This window comes from Saimiri boliviensis, chromosome 11, assembly GCF_048565385.1.
Source record: "Saimiri boliviensis isolate mSaiBol1 chromosome 11, mSaiBol1.pri, whole genome shotgun sequence".
Lineage (NCBI taxonomy): Eukaryota > Metazoa > Chordata > Mammalia > Primates > Cebidae > Saimiri > Saimiri boliviensis.
This window is the reverse complement of record NC_133459.1, coordinates 39,003,375-39,019,037: the sequence shown is the minus strand read 5'-3', so window position 1 is coordinate 39,019,037 and position 15,663 is coordinate 39,003,375. Positions and strand designations below refer to the sequence as shown.

At 42.3% G+C, this 15,663-nt stretch overlaps 1 protein-coding gene across 3 annotated transcripts in view; it reads right to left on the bottom strand.

The window, feature by feature from the left end:
- ZMPSTE24 (zinc metallopeptidase STE24) overlaps window positions 1–15,626 on the bottom strand; it is a 54,337-nt gene extending 38,711 nt beyond the window's left edge. For 2 of the 3 annotated variants that reach the window (XM_003937010.3, XM_010347546.2), the window contains exons 1-4: window positions 15,176–15,497; window positions 12,330–12,476; window positions 1,940–2,026; window positions 1,161–1,277 (exon numbers count right to left, since the gene is read on the bottom strand). In XM_003937010.3, coding sequence (XP_003937059.1) covers window positions 1,161–1,277; window positions 1,940–2,026; window positions 12,330–12,476; window positions 15,176–15,298 — 474 coding nt within the window. In that variant the 5' untranslated portion in view covers window positions 15,299–15,497. Of the gene's footprint in view, window positions 1–1,160; window positions 1,278–1,939; window positions 2,027–12,329; window positions 12,477–15,175; window positions 15,498–15,529 lie in introns of those variants that run through there. The other variant, XM_010347547.3, reaches the window with a different exon arrangement.
- Window positions 15,627–15,663: the final 37 nt, after the last annotated feature.

Here is a 15,663-nt window from a genome sequence, read left to right as displayed (position 1 = left end):
TATTTTTAGACAGAGTCTTGCTCTGTGGCCAGGCTGAAGTGCAGTGGTACCATCTCGGCTCATTGCAACCTCTGCCTCCCGAGTTCAAGTGATTCTCCTGCCTTAGCCTATTTAGTAGCTGGAACTACAGGCACACATTACCACACTACCACACCCAGCTAATTTTTGTTTTATTAGTAGAGATGGGGTTTTGCTGGGATGGTCTCGATCTCCTGACCTCAACTGATCTGTACGCCTCAGCCTACCAAATTGCTGGGATTACAGGCATCTCAAAAAAAAAAAAAAAGGCAATGATAAATGTATTGCGTTATACAGTATAAAATTCATTTAAACATTATTAGCTGAGGATGAGTGCAGTGGCTCACAACTGTAATCCCAGCACTTTGGGAGGCCTAGATGGGAGGACTGCTTGAGCCCAGTAGTTCCAGACCAGCCTGGGCAACATAGTGAGACCCTGGCACTACTTTAAAAAAAAAAATTAATCCAATGTAGGATAATGCATCTATAGTCCCAGCTGCTAGGGAGGCTGAGGCAGGAGGATCACTTGAGTCTGGAAGGTTGTGGCTACAGTGAGCCATGATCCTGCCATTGCACTCCAGACTCGGTGAAAGAACGAGACCCTGTCGCAAATAAACAAATGATGATTAGTGGCTGAAAAACAATAGACATTAGTGCTAAAAGAGTTTATAACATAAATCTCTCTCTCTTTTTTTTTTTTTTTAAGGGGCAGGGTCTAGTTCTGTTGCCCAGGTTGGAGTGCAGTGGCACAATGATGGCTCACTGTAGCCTCAACCTCCTGGGCTCAAGCAATCCTCCTGCTTCATCCTTCTAAGTAGCTGGGACTACAGGTGCACACCACCACAAATGGCTAACTTTGAGAATTGTTTCATAGAGATGAAGTCTCACTATATTGCCCAAGCTGGTCTTGAACTTCTGAGCTCAAGTGATCCTGCCTTAGCCTCCCAAAGTGTTGGGATTACAGGTGTGAGCCACTGTACCCAGTCAAGACTTTCAACTATAATCTTTACCGTATCTGTAGTTCCCTTTTTTGTCAATTCATACTCTGAAATAGTAAATTATGCTTAAATTATTAACAATACAGAATAAAAGCACAGAAGTTTTTCACATTTAAAAGAGAACATTTGTATCCTTTGTTATACCTGTTGATTGAAACCATGTTTTTCTTCTATCACAAAAGTATTATAAAGACTCCATGGCAAACCAGTCAGTGCACTGAAAAGTGTAGCCAACAGCAGAAACACCAGGGACTGAGTGATCTAAGCAAAAAAAAAAAAAAAAAATCCAGTTCTTATGAACTACTAGCAAACAAATCAACTTACTTACTATATCCCAAATTATATTATTATAGTAACTATACTAAGTTATAACTATACCAAGTTATATTAATATAGTAATTATGGGATATAGTAAGTTACTATGTGGGATATATATAGTAAACTTACTATATCCCACAGTTACTATATTACTCACTATGCTTAAGTCTACGCATAAAACAAAGTCTGAAACATCATTGCTGCCTTCAAAAAAGTTTACTTTCGAGAAAAGTAAAAGAGAAACAAAACAATTCCTTTTTTATTACACAGGCACTATATGAAAGGTACCTTAAATCATATAGACAAATCCCTAACATAGAAAGAGCTAGATTCTTGGCTTACCACATGGAAGAAAGTCACCTGATAACTAAAAATATTCACACTGGACTATACGTGACTGAGAAATAAACCACTGCAAATAAGCTCCTGAAATTCTGGGATTTGTTATAGTAACTAGTGCTATGCCAATACAGCATGGGCAACCAAGGACTATGCAGACAGAGAAGCAAATCTAACAATGGCAGAAGCCAAAAAATTAACTTTAGTATAAAGCCTGCCAAGCCAAAAGAAATACCATGACAAATATTTGCTAATAAATCATATACCTCATATTCTGGTCCAAAGCCAGCATAACCGCAGAAGCGTCCAGAAAGTCTCCAGAGATAAGGTATTCCTCCAAAGAGAAGAATAAGCTATAAAACAAAGCATACTTTGATCACATCTGAATAGTACTAGAAACTATCATATGAGAGAGGACGGTATTAAAAAAAGAAAGGACAAAATAATCATCTTTCTATTAAAACAAAAAAAAAAAGAGGCCAATATTGTGGCTCATGCCTATAATCCCATCACTTTGGGAGACTGAGTCAGGAGGATCGTCTGAGGCCAGGAATTCAAGACCAGCCCAGCTACTTGAGGGGCTTAGGTGAGAGGATCACCTGAGCCTGGGAGGTCAAGCTGCAGTGAGCCGTGATGGCGCCACTGCACTCCAGCAAGGGAATAAAGCGAGACCCTGTCTCAAATAAAATAAAATAACAGAATGAAATAATCTTTTGAAAAATAGACCTATTTCACATTTAGCATAAATTATACATTTTGATGAGTACAAACCATTGAGATACTAAATTTAGGCGGTTAAAATAACACTATATATGGATGAATTGTATGGTAGATGAATTATCTCAATACAGCTGTTCTAAAACAAAAAAAAAAAAAAACACTTTTGTCAAGAGACCACAACAAAATCAGAAACTAAACTTAGAAAGGTTAAACAGGGCCGGGTGTGGTGGCTCACACTTGTAATCCCAGCAGTTTAGGAGGTCAAGGAGGGTGAATCACAAGGTCAGGAGTTCGAGACCAGCCTGGCCAATATGGTGAAACCCTATCTCTACTAAAAACACAAAAATTGGCCAGGTGAGGTGGCGTGTGCCTGTAGTACCAGCTACTCGGGAGGCTGAAGTAGGAGAATCACTTGAAACTGGAAGGCGGAGGTTGCAAGATCGTGCCACTGCACTCCAGCCTGGGTGACAGAGTGAGACTCCAGCCAAAAAAAAAAAAAAAAAGGAAAAGTGAAAGAGCCAGTGTGGTAGCATATGCCTGTAATCTCAGCACTTAGGGAGGCCAAGGCAGGCAGATTGCTTGTGCTCAAAAATTTGAGACCAGCTTGGACACAAGGCGAAACCCTGTCTCTGTAAGAAATACAAAAATTAGCTGGTTATGGTGGCACGATCCTGTGGTCCCAACAACTCTGAGGAGCTGAGGCACGAGGATCACTTGAGCCTGGGAGGTTGAGGCTGCAGTGAGCCATGATCATGCCTGCACTCCAGCCTGGGTGACAGAGTGAGACCCTGTCTCCAAAAACAAACAAACACAAACAAACAAAAACCCAACTTGTTCAAAATCCAACAGCTAATGAGTGATAGAAGAGGAATTTGAACCACATTAATATGGCTCCGTAATTGTCTTTTCTGTGAAAGAAAACAGTCCTCTTCCATGAGGACAAATCATAGAAGTAGAGAGTCATGTCCATTTACTAAATTAGGGAACAGAATGGGATTATCTGTGTCTTTGCTGGGTCAGGAAAAGGTGAGGTAGGGGACCAGGGTTTCACAGGAGTGGTCTCTTCCTCAGCACCACCCTTTGTCTTAGTCTTGGGCAGATAACGTGAACACAGACATTCACCAAATAACCAGGACATGAGGAACTAGGAAGCGGCTCAAAATTTGAAAAGAATGCATGCTTATGAAATTCTACTGCCCAAAACAGATACAAGTTTGTGGAACTCATTTTGTCAAGAGGAATCTATTTTTTCTCTCTATAGGATATGAGCTTAGGAACACAATGATCACATTCCTTGACTTGAAGCACAATATTCCCATTGGTTCAGACATAGTTCCTCAGGGTTTGAGGGGTTAGGTGCTATAATATTTCATGTGTATCTTCCCAATCTAATTCCCATTTTCATATATGTATCTACAAATAATATAGGGATTTATGTATGTATGCTTTTAAAGAATGTATATAAATGACTTCATATTGTATCAGTCTGTGATTTGCTTTTTTTTCGTTGAGACAGTCTCACTCTGTCACCCAGGCTGAAGTAAAGTGATGCGATCTTGGCTCACTGCAACCTCTCCTCCCAGGTTCAAGAGATTCTCCTGCCTCAGCCTCCTGAGTAGCTGGGACCACAGGCACCCGCCACCACGCCTGGCCAATTTTTTTATTTCTAGTAAAAACAGTGTTTCACCGTGTTGGCTAGGATGGTCTCGATCTCCTGACCTTGTCATCCGCCCACACCTTGGCCTCCTAAAGTGCTGGGATTACAGGCGTGAGCCAGCATTTTGTTGTTGTTGTTGTTACAGTCTTGCTTTGTTGCCCAGGCTGGACTGCGGTGATGCGATCTCAGCTCACTACAACCTCCACCTCCCAATTCAAGCGATTCTCCTGACTCAGCCTCCTAAGTAACTGGGAATACAGGTGTGTGCCACCATGCCCAGCTAATTTTTTTGTTGTTGTTATATTTTTAGTAGAGATGGGGTTTCGTCGTGTTGGCCAGGCTGGTCTTGAACTCCTGACTTCAGGTGATGCACCTGCCTCAGCCTCCCAAATTGCTGGGATAATAGGCATGAGCCACCGCACCCGGCCTGTTTTTTATACTCTACATTTTCTTAGATCCATCCATGGTAGACTTCATTTGGTATTATCAGCATATTTCCTAAAGTGTTTATAACAAACTATACCCCCATCAGCAGTACTCTAGTGTTTCTGTTTTCTCACAATCTCACCCCCACTTTATACTATCCAACTTTTAGACTGTTACCAGTACATTGGATTGGTTTAATATCATGAGTGTCAAATACGGTCTCTGGTTAGCATCAATAGCATCTGGGAATTTCTTAGAAATGCAAAGTCTCAGGCCCTATCCCAGATGTACCAAATCAGAAGCTGGAAGTGGGGCCCAGCAGTTTCTAGGTAAATCTGATTTATGCTAAAGTTTGGAAATCATTGCTTTAATAAATTGTTGTGGTTTTTTTTGTTTTTGTTTTTTGTTTTTTTAAGAGGAGTCTCACTCTATCACCCAGGATGGAGAGCACCAGAATGACCATAGCTCACTGTATTTTTGAACTCCTGGGTTCAAAGGATCTTCACACATCAGCCTCCCAAGGAGCATGGACTACAGCGGGTGTGCACCACCATACTTGTCTAATTTAAATTTTTTATACAGATGGGGTTTCTGGTCTCAAACAATTCTCTCACTGTGGCCTTCCAAAGGGCTGCACCCAGCCCCAGTAAATTGCTTTTCAAAAGGTTCCCCTAACATTACCTCTAGGTGTTTCCAGTTTTCTACAACTAACTCAGACATAAACCTTGTTTTCCCAAAAGACATGCTTTGGTACCACTGTCTGACATATGCTCTAGTTGTTGATTTAATTGACCTGGGATGGTATTTCTTTTTGTTTTTTGAGACGGAGTCTCGCACTGGGCTAGAGTGCAGTGGCTAGAGTGCAGATCTCGGCTCACTGCAACCTCCACCTCCCAGCTTTAAGCGATTCTCCTGTCTCAGACTCCCAAGTAGCTGGGATTACAGGTGCCTGCCACCACTCCCAGCTAATATTTTCTATTTTTGGTAGAGACAAGGTTTCACTATGTTGACCAGGCTAGTCTTGAATGCCTGACCTCGTGATCCAACTGCCTTGGCCTCCCAAAGTGCTGAGATTATAGGCATATAAGCCACCATGCTCAGCCAGGATGGTATTTCAGCCGATTCCTAATACTAATAAATAATGTAGAATTAAGGATTTATAATGCTTTTAGTGAAAGGTTAGAACAATTATTATTAAAAGTCCAGTGTTTAAGCATCAAGGGTAGTTTTAATATGAATTTTGAATAATCTGTAAATGTATGTGAAAACTGTTACTTCAAACAGTGTTTAGTTTCTTCTGGGAACCAAAAAACAAAGCATGGTGAACTATACAATTTCTCTAACTGTACAACTTCTCCATGTTGACAATTTCACCAAGCATGCTCCCAGGGTTTATCTATGGCAAAATTATTGATCCCAGAAAAAATAATTCTAGTGCTTTGACATACATTATTTCACTATATCTTTTTTTTTTTTTTTTTTTTTTTTTTTTTTTTTTTTTTTTGAGACAGGATCTCACTCTGTCACCAGGCTGGGGTGCAGTGGTGCGATCAAAGCTCACTGCAACCTTGATCTCCTCGGCTCAAGCAATCCTCCAACCTCAGTGTCTCAAGTAGCTGGGACTGCAGGTGTGCATCACCATACTTGGCTAATTTTCTAAAACATTTTTTCCAGGCCGGGCGCGGTGGCTCAAGCCTGTAATCCCAGCACTTTGGGAGGCCGAGGCGGGTGGATCACGAGGTCGAGAGATCGAGACCATCCCGGTCAACATAGTGAAACCCCGTCTCTACTAAAAATACAAAAAATTAGCTGGGCATAGTGGCACGTGCCTGTAATCCCAGCTACTCGGGAGGCTGAGGCAGGAGAATTGCCTGAACCCAGGAGGCGGAGGTTGCGGTGAGCTGAGATCATGCCATTGCACTCCAGCCTGGGTAACAAGAGCGAAACTTTGTCTCAAAAAAAAAAAAAAAAAAAAAAAATTTTTCCAGAGATGGGGTATCACTATGTTTCCCAGGCTGGTCTCAAACTTCTGGGTTTAAGTGATCCTTCCACCTGAGCTTCTCAAAGTGCTGTGATTACAGGCTTGAGCCACTGTGCCTGGCTTCACTACTACAGTCTTGAAAAGCAGGCAGGGCAAAGGGTATAATCATCTCTATTTAATAAATGAGGCAACTGAAACTCTTTAACTGAGGGGTCACTCTGAGAAGTTAAAGAAACTTGGCCAAAGAAACCCAATGACTAAGTACTTCCTATGCATTGAGATTCATTTACATTACCTCACTCAGTCCCTGCCACAAACCATACAAGGTATGACTTAATATGCATCCCCTTCTCATTTTATTTTTATTTATTTTTGAGATGGAGTCTTGCTCTGTCACCCAGGCTGGAATGCAGTGATGCAATGTCAGCTCACTGAAGCTTCCGCCTCCTGGATTCAAGTGATTCTCGTGTCTCAGCCTCCTCAGTAGCTGGGATTACAGGCTTGTGCCAACATACTCAGCTAATTTTTGTATTTTTAGTAAAGATGGGGTTTCAACATCTTGGTCAGGCTGGTCTCAAACTACTGACCTCAGGTGAACTGCCCACCTGGCCTATCAAAGTGCTGGGAATACAGGTGTGAGCCACTGCACCTGGCCCACGTCTCATTTTAAAGATGAGAAAACTTAGGTTCAAGAAGATGAAAATGCTCACATAGAAACATGAAAAAATTAAGAGAAGCAACAATTTAAACTTTTCAACTCTGCCCTTCTCTGCTCCCCAGCCATTCCATTTCTTCAGTGGGCCCTTCACAAACATTTGTGAGACATTAGAGAAAGTGTCTCAGAGAGAATGGACATTTTCTGTCCGGGTGTACTGTCATACTTGTGTCAACAGTGGCAACCATATCTGGACACACAAGGACTCTGTGTAGGTTCCCTCAGGTAGAAACTACCATGGCAACAACAACAACAACAACAAAAAGTCAAAGCTAATCTTTTCACTTGATGCCTGTGACCAAAACATACAAACCTATTCATTTTAATCAACACAAAACAGAAATTAATGAACTTGTTTCCAAACAAAACAAGGTTTCAAAGTTACCCAAAATGTTTTTCATGCAAAGGGTAAATGCAGCCACAAAATCCCCAGAGATAAATTTAGCACGTTCATGTTGCAGGCTTTAGAGTTTCAAGAATGGTTTTTTACAATGTCATTTTAAAGACTCAGAAGAGCAGAGTTTGAAACCCAGATCTCCCACGTTTTAGCATGTCCCTTGGCCATTAAACATGGAAGCCCTTTAATTTATCCAAGCCTTTGCTTCCTCATCCACAAAAAGGCAATAATAATGCCTATCCTTTCTACTTCATTGTTGTAAACATCAAACAATAAATATAAGAACTATGTATGAAGTGAAAATCATGACGACTATTAACTATTACCGTTCCCAACCTTAGCCCATCAGTACTGCTTCCAGGTTGAGCCACAGTACATTACAAAGCTCTCACAGCCATTTCTATGGTCACCAACCATAATTACCCAGCTACTGTCTATCTTTCCTGGAACTATTTGCCAGGGACAACCAAGGAGATTGAAAATGTTTTTCCTATCATTTTACTATGGCCCTGTTGGGGGGAAAGTCAAAGAACTTCCAAGAAACAAACATCAGAAAAAGCATAGAGTCTACCTCATCTATTTGCCTTGTCATTATTAAACCGAGAATTCAGACCTTTCAGAGATGAAGAAAATATGGGAGCTATTAATCATTATAGAACAGGAACTCTGAGTATTACTTCTTTAGGCAGTGTTGTAAGCTGTTCAACAATTCCTCCAGGGCCAGGTCGGGGCTGGGCACAGTGGCTCACTTCTGTAATCCCAACACTTTGGAGGCCAAAGTGGGTGGATCATGATGTCAAGAGATCGAGACCATCCTGGCCAACATGGTGAAACCCCATCTCTACTAAAAATACAAAAATTAGCTGGGCGTGGTGGTAGGCACCTATAATCCCAGTTACTTAGGAGGCTGAGGCAGGCGAATTGCTTGAACCTAGGAGGCAGAGGTTGCAGTGAGCTGAGATGGTACCACTGCACTCCAACCTGGTGACAGAACGAGATTCTAGCTCAAAAAAAAAAAAAGAGAAAGAAAAAAATTCCTCTGGAACTGGTGAAACAGAAGGTGAAATATCAGTTGATAAAACAGCAAAACTCAGCTATCAGACATTGATTGCAGAAAGGAGAACCAAATATATTAACCAAGCAATGGAGGGAAAACATGCAAAATATTAAATCAAGTTTGGAAGCAGCTAGCTCTTGAGAAGAATAACATATTTAAGATCTTGTGGCCGGGCGCGGTGGCTCAAGCCTGTAATCCCAGCACTTTGGAAGGCCGAGGCGGGTGGATCACAAGGTCAACAGATCAAGACCATCCTGGTCAACATGGTGAAACCCCGTCTCTACTAAAAATACAAAAAATTAGCTGGGCATGGTGGCACATGCCTGTAATCCCAGCTACTCAGGAGGCTGAGGCAGGAGAATTGCTTGAACCCAGGAGGCGGAGGTTGCGGTGAGCCGAGATCGTGCCATTGCACTCCAGCCTGGGTAACAAGAGTGAAACTCCGTCTCAAAAAAAAAAAAAAAAAAAAAAAAGATCTTGCATATGCTTAATGTATTTTTTTAAAGTTACTATAATTCTTTTTTGAGCCCCTATTAGTCTTTTTTGGACCAAGGCCCTCATATAAATAGATAAGTAAACTCTCTTGCATCTATTTAAAAAAAAAAAAAGTGTCAGCTGGGTGCAGTGGCTCAAGCCTGTAATCCCAGCACTTTGGGAGGCCGAGGCGGGTGGATCATGAGGTCAAGAGATCAAGACCATCCTGGTCAACATGGTGAAACCCCGTCTCTACTAAAATACAAAAAAGTAGCTGGGCATGGTGGCGCGTGCCTGTAATCCCAGCTACTCAGGAGGCTGAGGCAGGAGAATTGCCTGAACCCAGGAGGCGGAGGTTGCGGTGAGCCGAGATCGTGCCATTGCACTCCAGCCTGGGTAACAAGAGCGAAACTCTGTCTCAAAAAAAAAAAAATAGTGTCTAAATTAACCACCGCTACTTACATCTGTCTCTGAAGGATGATTTTTCTACTTGTGACCTGTCCCTAACAGAAGAAATGCTCAATAAATTAACTAAAGTCAAGTCAGTATTGAAAAGATCACTTAATAGCAATAGCTGTGTATCCTCAAAGCCAATGAGACTTTGTTTTCCAAATCATTTATTAATTTTTCTAAATACCAAAATTTAACTCTTCTAGAAGCATTGCCATTTTCCATCACCTTGAAGAAATAAGCACAGTTTCTAACAATTTGGATCTAACCACACTAGTCTTATTATTCCATACTTGTCAAGAAAAATTTTGTGATGAGCTAGACAATTCTGCCATCATTTAACATAGCTACATAAAGCCAGTTTCTTTAACTCATGAAACAATAATGGTAGCTTATCATAATTCTTTTAAATTTAGGAATCTTTCTCTTAGTGGTACTAGTGGATCTAAAAGTTCTACAGAAATGATTATGATGATCAGGATGATAAAAATAATAATAGTGGCAGGGCACAGTGGCTCATGACTATAATCCCAGCATTTTAGGAGGTCAAGGCAAGAGGATTGTTTGAGCCCAGGAGTTTGAGACCATCCTGGGGAACACAGGGAGACCTCGTTTCTACATTTTCAAAAAGGGGGCCAGACGAGGTGGCTCATGCCTGTAATCCCAGCACCTTGGGAGGCTGAAACAAAAGGACTGCTTGAGCCCAAGACTCTGAGACAAACCTTGTCTCCACAAAAAATAAAAAAATTAGCTGGGTAAGATGATGGATGCCTGTGGTCCCAGCTACTTGGGAGGCTGAGTTAGGAGGACTGCTTGAGCTCAGGAGATCAAGGCTGCAGTAAGCTGTGACTGTGCCACTGCACTCCAGTCTAGGCAATAGAGAGAGATCCTGTCTCAGGGCAAAAAAAAAAAAAAAAAAGAAAAAAGAAAAAAAAAAATTAGCCAGGCATGATGGCATGCACCTAAGGTCTCAGCTACTTAGGAAGCTGAGGTGGATCACCCAAGCCTGGGAGGGCCAGGCTGCAATGAGTCATGATGGCATGATGGCAACAGTATATTCCAGCCTGGGTGAAAGAACAAGAGACTGTCTCAAAATAATAATAATAATAATAATAATAAAAATAATAATAATGGCCAACACTTATGAAATACTTACAGTGGACCAGGCACTGTTATAAGCATCTTCTATGTATTAAGTCATTTAATTCTCTCAAAACCACTACAAATAAGGAACCATTATTACTACACCACTTTTACAGATGAGAAAACAGGCACAGAAATGCTGAGCAAGTTGCCTGAGGTCATACCACTGGTGTGGTGGAGCTGAGATTTAAACTCAAGCTGCCTGAGCTCAGAGGCTGCTCTTAATCTCTATATTATGTACTTTCAATTTTTCTAGGGAGTGGGAAAAAAATCTTTTTTTACGTATAAAGCACAGATACACATACATACAGTACTGAAACAAATATACAACGTATCTATGGTATTAAAATTTCATGGAAGGGGCAATTAGGAAAAAATAATGTCCAAAATGGCTGCAGGGGGACAGGAAGGAGACCACCAAAAAAAAGAAGATTGCTCTATGTTATACAGCCTCTCTTCTTTTAATATGAGGGTAAGACTGGCCCTTTGCTTTGCTAAGTAAAATGGCCTATCGTTATTTCATTCAAAAAATAGGAACTATGTGCTTATGACATGCCAGGCACTAGGTATAAAATGATGAACAAGACTTTAAAGTACTATTTCTTTTTTGTTTGTTTTTGTTTTTGAGACAGAGTCTAGCTCTGTTGCCCAGGCTGGAATACAGTGGCACAATTATGGCTCACTGCAATCTCCGCCTCTTGGGGACGAGCAATTCTCTGCCTCAGTCAGCCTCCTGAGTAGCTGGGATTACAGGTGCCCACCACCAAGCCCGGCTAATTTTTGTATTTTTAGTATAGACAGGATTTCACCATCTTGCCCAGGCTGGTCTTGAACTTCCAACCTTGTTATTCACCCACCTCAGCCTCCCAAAGTGCTGGGATTACAGACATGAGTCACCATGCCTGGCAAAATACTATTTCTTTAAGGAACTACCAGTTTGCCAATTAAACAGTCAAATTAGGCCAGGCACAATGGCTCATGCCTGTAATCCCAGCACGTTGAGAGGCGGAGGTGAGCAGATGACTTGAGCTCAGGAGTTTGAGACCAGCCCAGGGTCTCCATGAGGAGACCTGGACTCTACAAAAAATATAAAAATTAGCTGGGTATGGTGGCATGTAACTGTTGTCCCAGCTACTAGGGAAGCTGAGGTAGGAGGATCATTTGAGTCCAGGAAGCAGAGGTTGCAATGAGCCAAGTTCACACTACTGTACTTCAGCCTGGGTGACTGTGCCGGAAAAAAAAGAAAAACCACAGGCAAATTCAACACAATATGATAAGTACTCTGACAGGAATAATGATAGGATGTTACCCTACCCACATTTGTCAGGAGGGAAGTTTCAAATAGTTGCTTAGAAGACATGACATCTCAGCTGCATCCAAATGGAAGAAGATCTTTTTCCTACTTGACCTCAGGGTAATGGTTCCCATATTCCATAGTTTTCAACTGATTAAGCAGTTATGTTTCTGTCTTTTTTGCTCCACAGCCATTAATATCAATAACAAAGGTTAAGAAAGCATTCTGGGACTTGCAAGTGTGGTGCCCTCTTTTGTGCTACAAAAATGTGAAAATGAAAGCAACCATTACAAAGTATTAAACAATTTGACAGACTGTCTCTCCAAAAAGTAAGTTACTCACAGTGCCTTCAATCTCTGAATAGAGTCCTGACCAGAAGCTGAAAGTGCTTTTATCCAGTTGATACAGTCGAGATTTCTCAAATGTTTCAGAATCCATGATCTGTCCTAACTCTGGTGGTACATGAGTTGTTGTCTTATATATCCTTCTCTGAAATATTTTGGAGAAAACACTTTAGTGAAACGGTTTATTACAATAGTCATTTTTTATGTAATTGTTTATTACAATAGTCATTTATGATCAAACACTGTATGGTTTATAGCTTGTCACTTATTCCTGCTGAATTTGCTTTATACCTACACAAATATCACACTTGATCAAGTACATTGACCACTGAAATGAGTTATGCAGGAAAATAAAAGCAGATCAAGAGAACCCGAGGTTAGCTGACTAGTAAAACTAAAATCAGGGTTGTCATGACACTTCAGTTTGTATATGTAAACCAAAGTTGTAACATCACAACTTTGTAACATGTACTACTCATTCTGGGTATTACATACCTCCTCTATTACATAATAGAGAAAACAAATTCACGGAAAGGAGAAGCACACATGCTAACCATGAGTATGAACAAATATTGAGGCTGCTCATTAAATTTGGTCCTAAAAGCCAGAAACTTGAGGAGCACCACATAGAAACATATCAGGTCTGTGAGAAGAGACCAACTTTTAGCCAGGTGCGTTGGGTCATGCCTGTAATCCCAGCACTTTGTGGGCCCAGGAATTTGAGATCGGCCTGAGTAGCATGGTAAAACCCTGTCTCTACAAAAAATACAAAAGTTAATAGGGTGTGGTGGTGTGCACCTGTCATCCCAGCTACTTGGGAGGCAGAGGTGAGAGGATCACCTGAACCCAGGAGGCAGAGGTTGCAGTGGGCCCAGATCGTGCCACAGCACTACACCCTGGATGACACTCTGTCCCTTAAAAAAAAAAAAAAAAAGGAGAAAGATCAACTTTCACATTATACTAAATTCTAACAGCCCAGGAAATATAATACAGGGAATGGATACCAAACAAAATAATGGGCCACTACAATATGCTTTCCTTATATATTGTTTTGTGCCAATATAAGCTGAGGACAGGTTGAGAACGGTGGCTCACGCCTGTAATCCCAACACTTTGGGAAGTTGAGGTGGGAGGATCGCTTGAGCCCAGGAACTCCAGACCAGCCCCAGCAACATCTCTACAAAAAAATCCAAAAATTAGCTGGGCACTGTGGCCCACACCTGTGGTTCTAGCTACTCAGAAGGCTGAGGTGGGCTGGGAGCGGTGGCTCACATCTGTAATCTCAGCACTTTGGGAGGCCAAGGCAGGTGGATCACCTGAGGTCAGAAGTTCAAGACCAGCTTGGCCAACATGGTGAAACCCTGTCTCTACTAAAAACAGAAAAATTAGCCGGGTGTGGTGGCATGTACCTGTAATCCCAGTTATTCAGGAGGCTAAGAATCGCTTGCACCCAGGAGGTGGAAGTTGCAGTGAGCCGAGATCACACCCCTACACACCAGCCTGGGCAACAGAGTAAGACTCCGTTTCAAACAACAAAGGTTGAGGTGGAAAGGTTGCATGAGCCCGCAAGTTCGAGGCTGCTGTAAGCTATGATAGTGCTACTGTGCTCCAGCCTGGGTGGCAGAGTGAGCCCCTGTCTCTAAATAAAATAAAGATTCTATCTGGGCCAACATGGTGAAACCCTGTCTCTACTAAAAACACAAAAATTAGCTGGGCGTGGTGGCACGTGCCTGTAATCCCAGCTACTAGGGATGCTGAACCAGGAAAATCACTAGAACCTGAGAGGTGGAGGTTGCAGTGAGTTGAGATTGTGCCACTGCACTTCAGCCTGGTGACAGAGTGAGACTCTGTCTTAAATAAATAAAGATTAAAAATAAATAGATAAAAGTTCAGGTCTCTAATCCATGGTTATCTCCAGTAAATTAAGTAACTTTCACTTTCTATTTTACTGTTTTAATATTTTAAACAAAAAAGATAATTTTATTAAAAATGAGATATGTATATATCTATATATATAAATATATATAGATATATATATATAAATATATATAGATATATATATATCTATATCTTTTCTTTTCCTTTTTTTTTTTTTTTTTGGAGATGGAGTTTTGCTCTCGTCGCCCAGGCTGGAGTGCAGTGGTGCGATCTTGGCTCAAGAGATTCTCCTGCTTCAGCCTCCCAAATAGGTGGGACTACAGGTGTGCGCCACCACCCTGGCTAATTTTTCTATTTTTAGTAAAGATGAAGTTTCACCATGTTGGCCAGGCTGGTCTCGAACTCCTGACCTCAGGTGATCCACCCGCCTCGGCCTCCCAAAGTGCTGGGATTACAGGCATGAGCCACCCGAGCCTGGCCTGGCCCGATAAATATAAATATATATATATATTTTTTCCAGCAGAAACAATATATGCACTTCAAGGAGAAACGAGTGCAGGTTGTTGGAAGGTTTGGAAAATCCTACGGTTAGTCATGATTACATAAATGTCATGAGTAAGTTGGGTTTCTAAATTCTTTTGAAAGCTTATTCCAAAGATAAAGGAGGCCAAGTCTGGGCCCAAGGATCTCAAGGAAGATGTAGGGCGGGCACAAGAGCCCAAGCATTCCTCCAGGCCCTAACAGGATCGACTCCCATGATAACGTTACTGAAAACTTCCTGGACGCACCAAGATCCCCTCAAAGCCGTAGCCCGCCATCAGGCCAAGTTACGAGACTAAACAAGGACCACAGGATCGAGACTGGCGCGGAAACTGGAACAATCATCAAGAAACTCAGGGTCGAAGCCCAAGGTTGGCCTAGGTGTGGCCGGGTGTGGGGGTCAGGTTGGACCTTGTCTAGGCTCACCTGCCGCTGTGCTAGGAAGGTCTCCCAAAGATACACTGTCCAGGAGAAGACCAGCACGGCTCCGAAGATACGCTTCTCGGCCGGCATCTCCCACAAAGCGTCCAGCAATGCCCACATCCCCATGGCCACCCGGTTCCGCCGGCTCCTTCCGCGTGCACCGGTGCCACACCGACACTCGTCCCCTCAGAGAGTCCCCGCGGTGTTACAGCGATATCCGTTCTTTCCGAAGGCCCCTACACCGACACCCGCCCCCATCCCTCCCTCTCCGCGCTGCTAGCAGTGTCACAGATACGCTCTTCCCCTCGCAGACTCTCTAGTCCCTCCTAGTTTCTACTGGAAAAGCCCCAACCCCACCTTCCTCACTTCCGGCCCAAAGAGGGCGGGGAGTCACAGACTGACTTCCGGGTCCTGCTGAGCTGTGTGCCATTAACATTCGTCCCCCACGACGTGACGCCGGGTTTCGGCCTGGGGTTCTGGCTTTCCTCCCG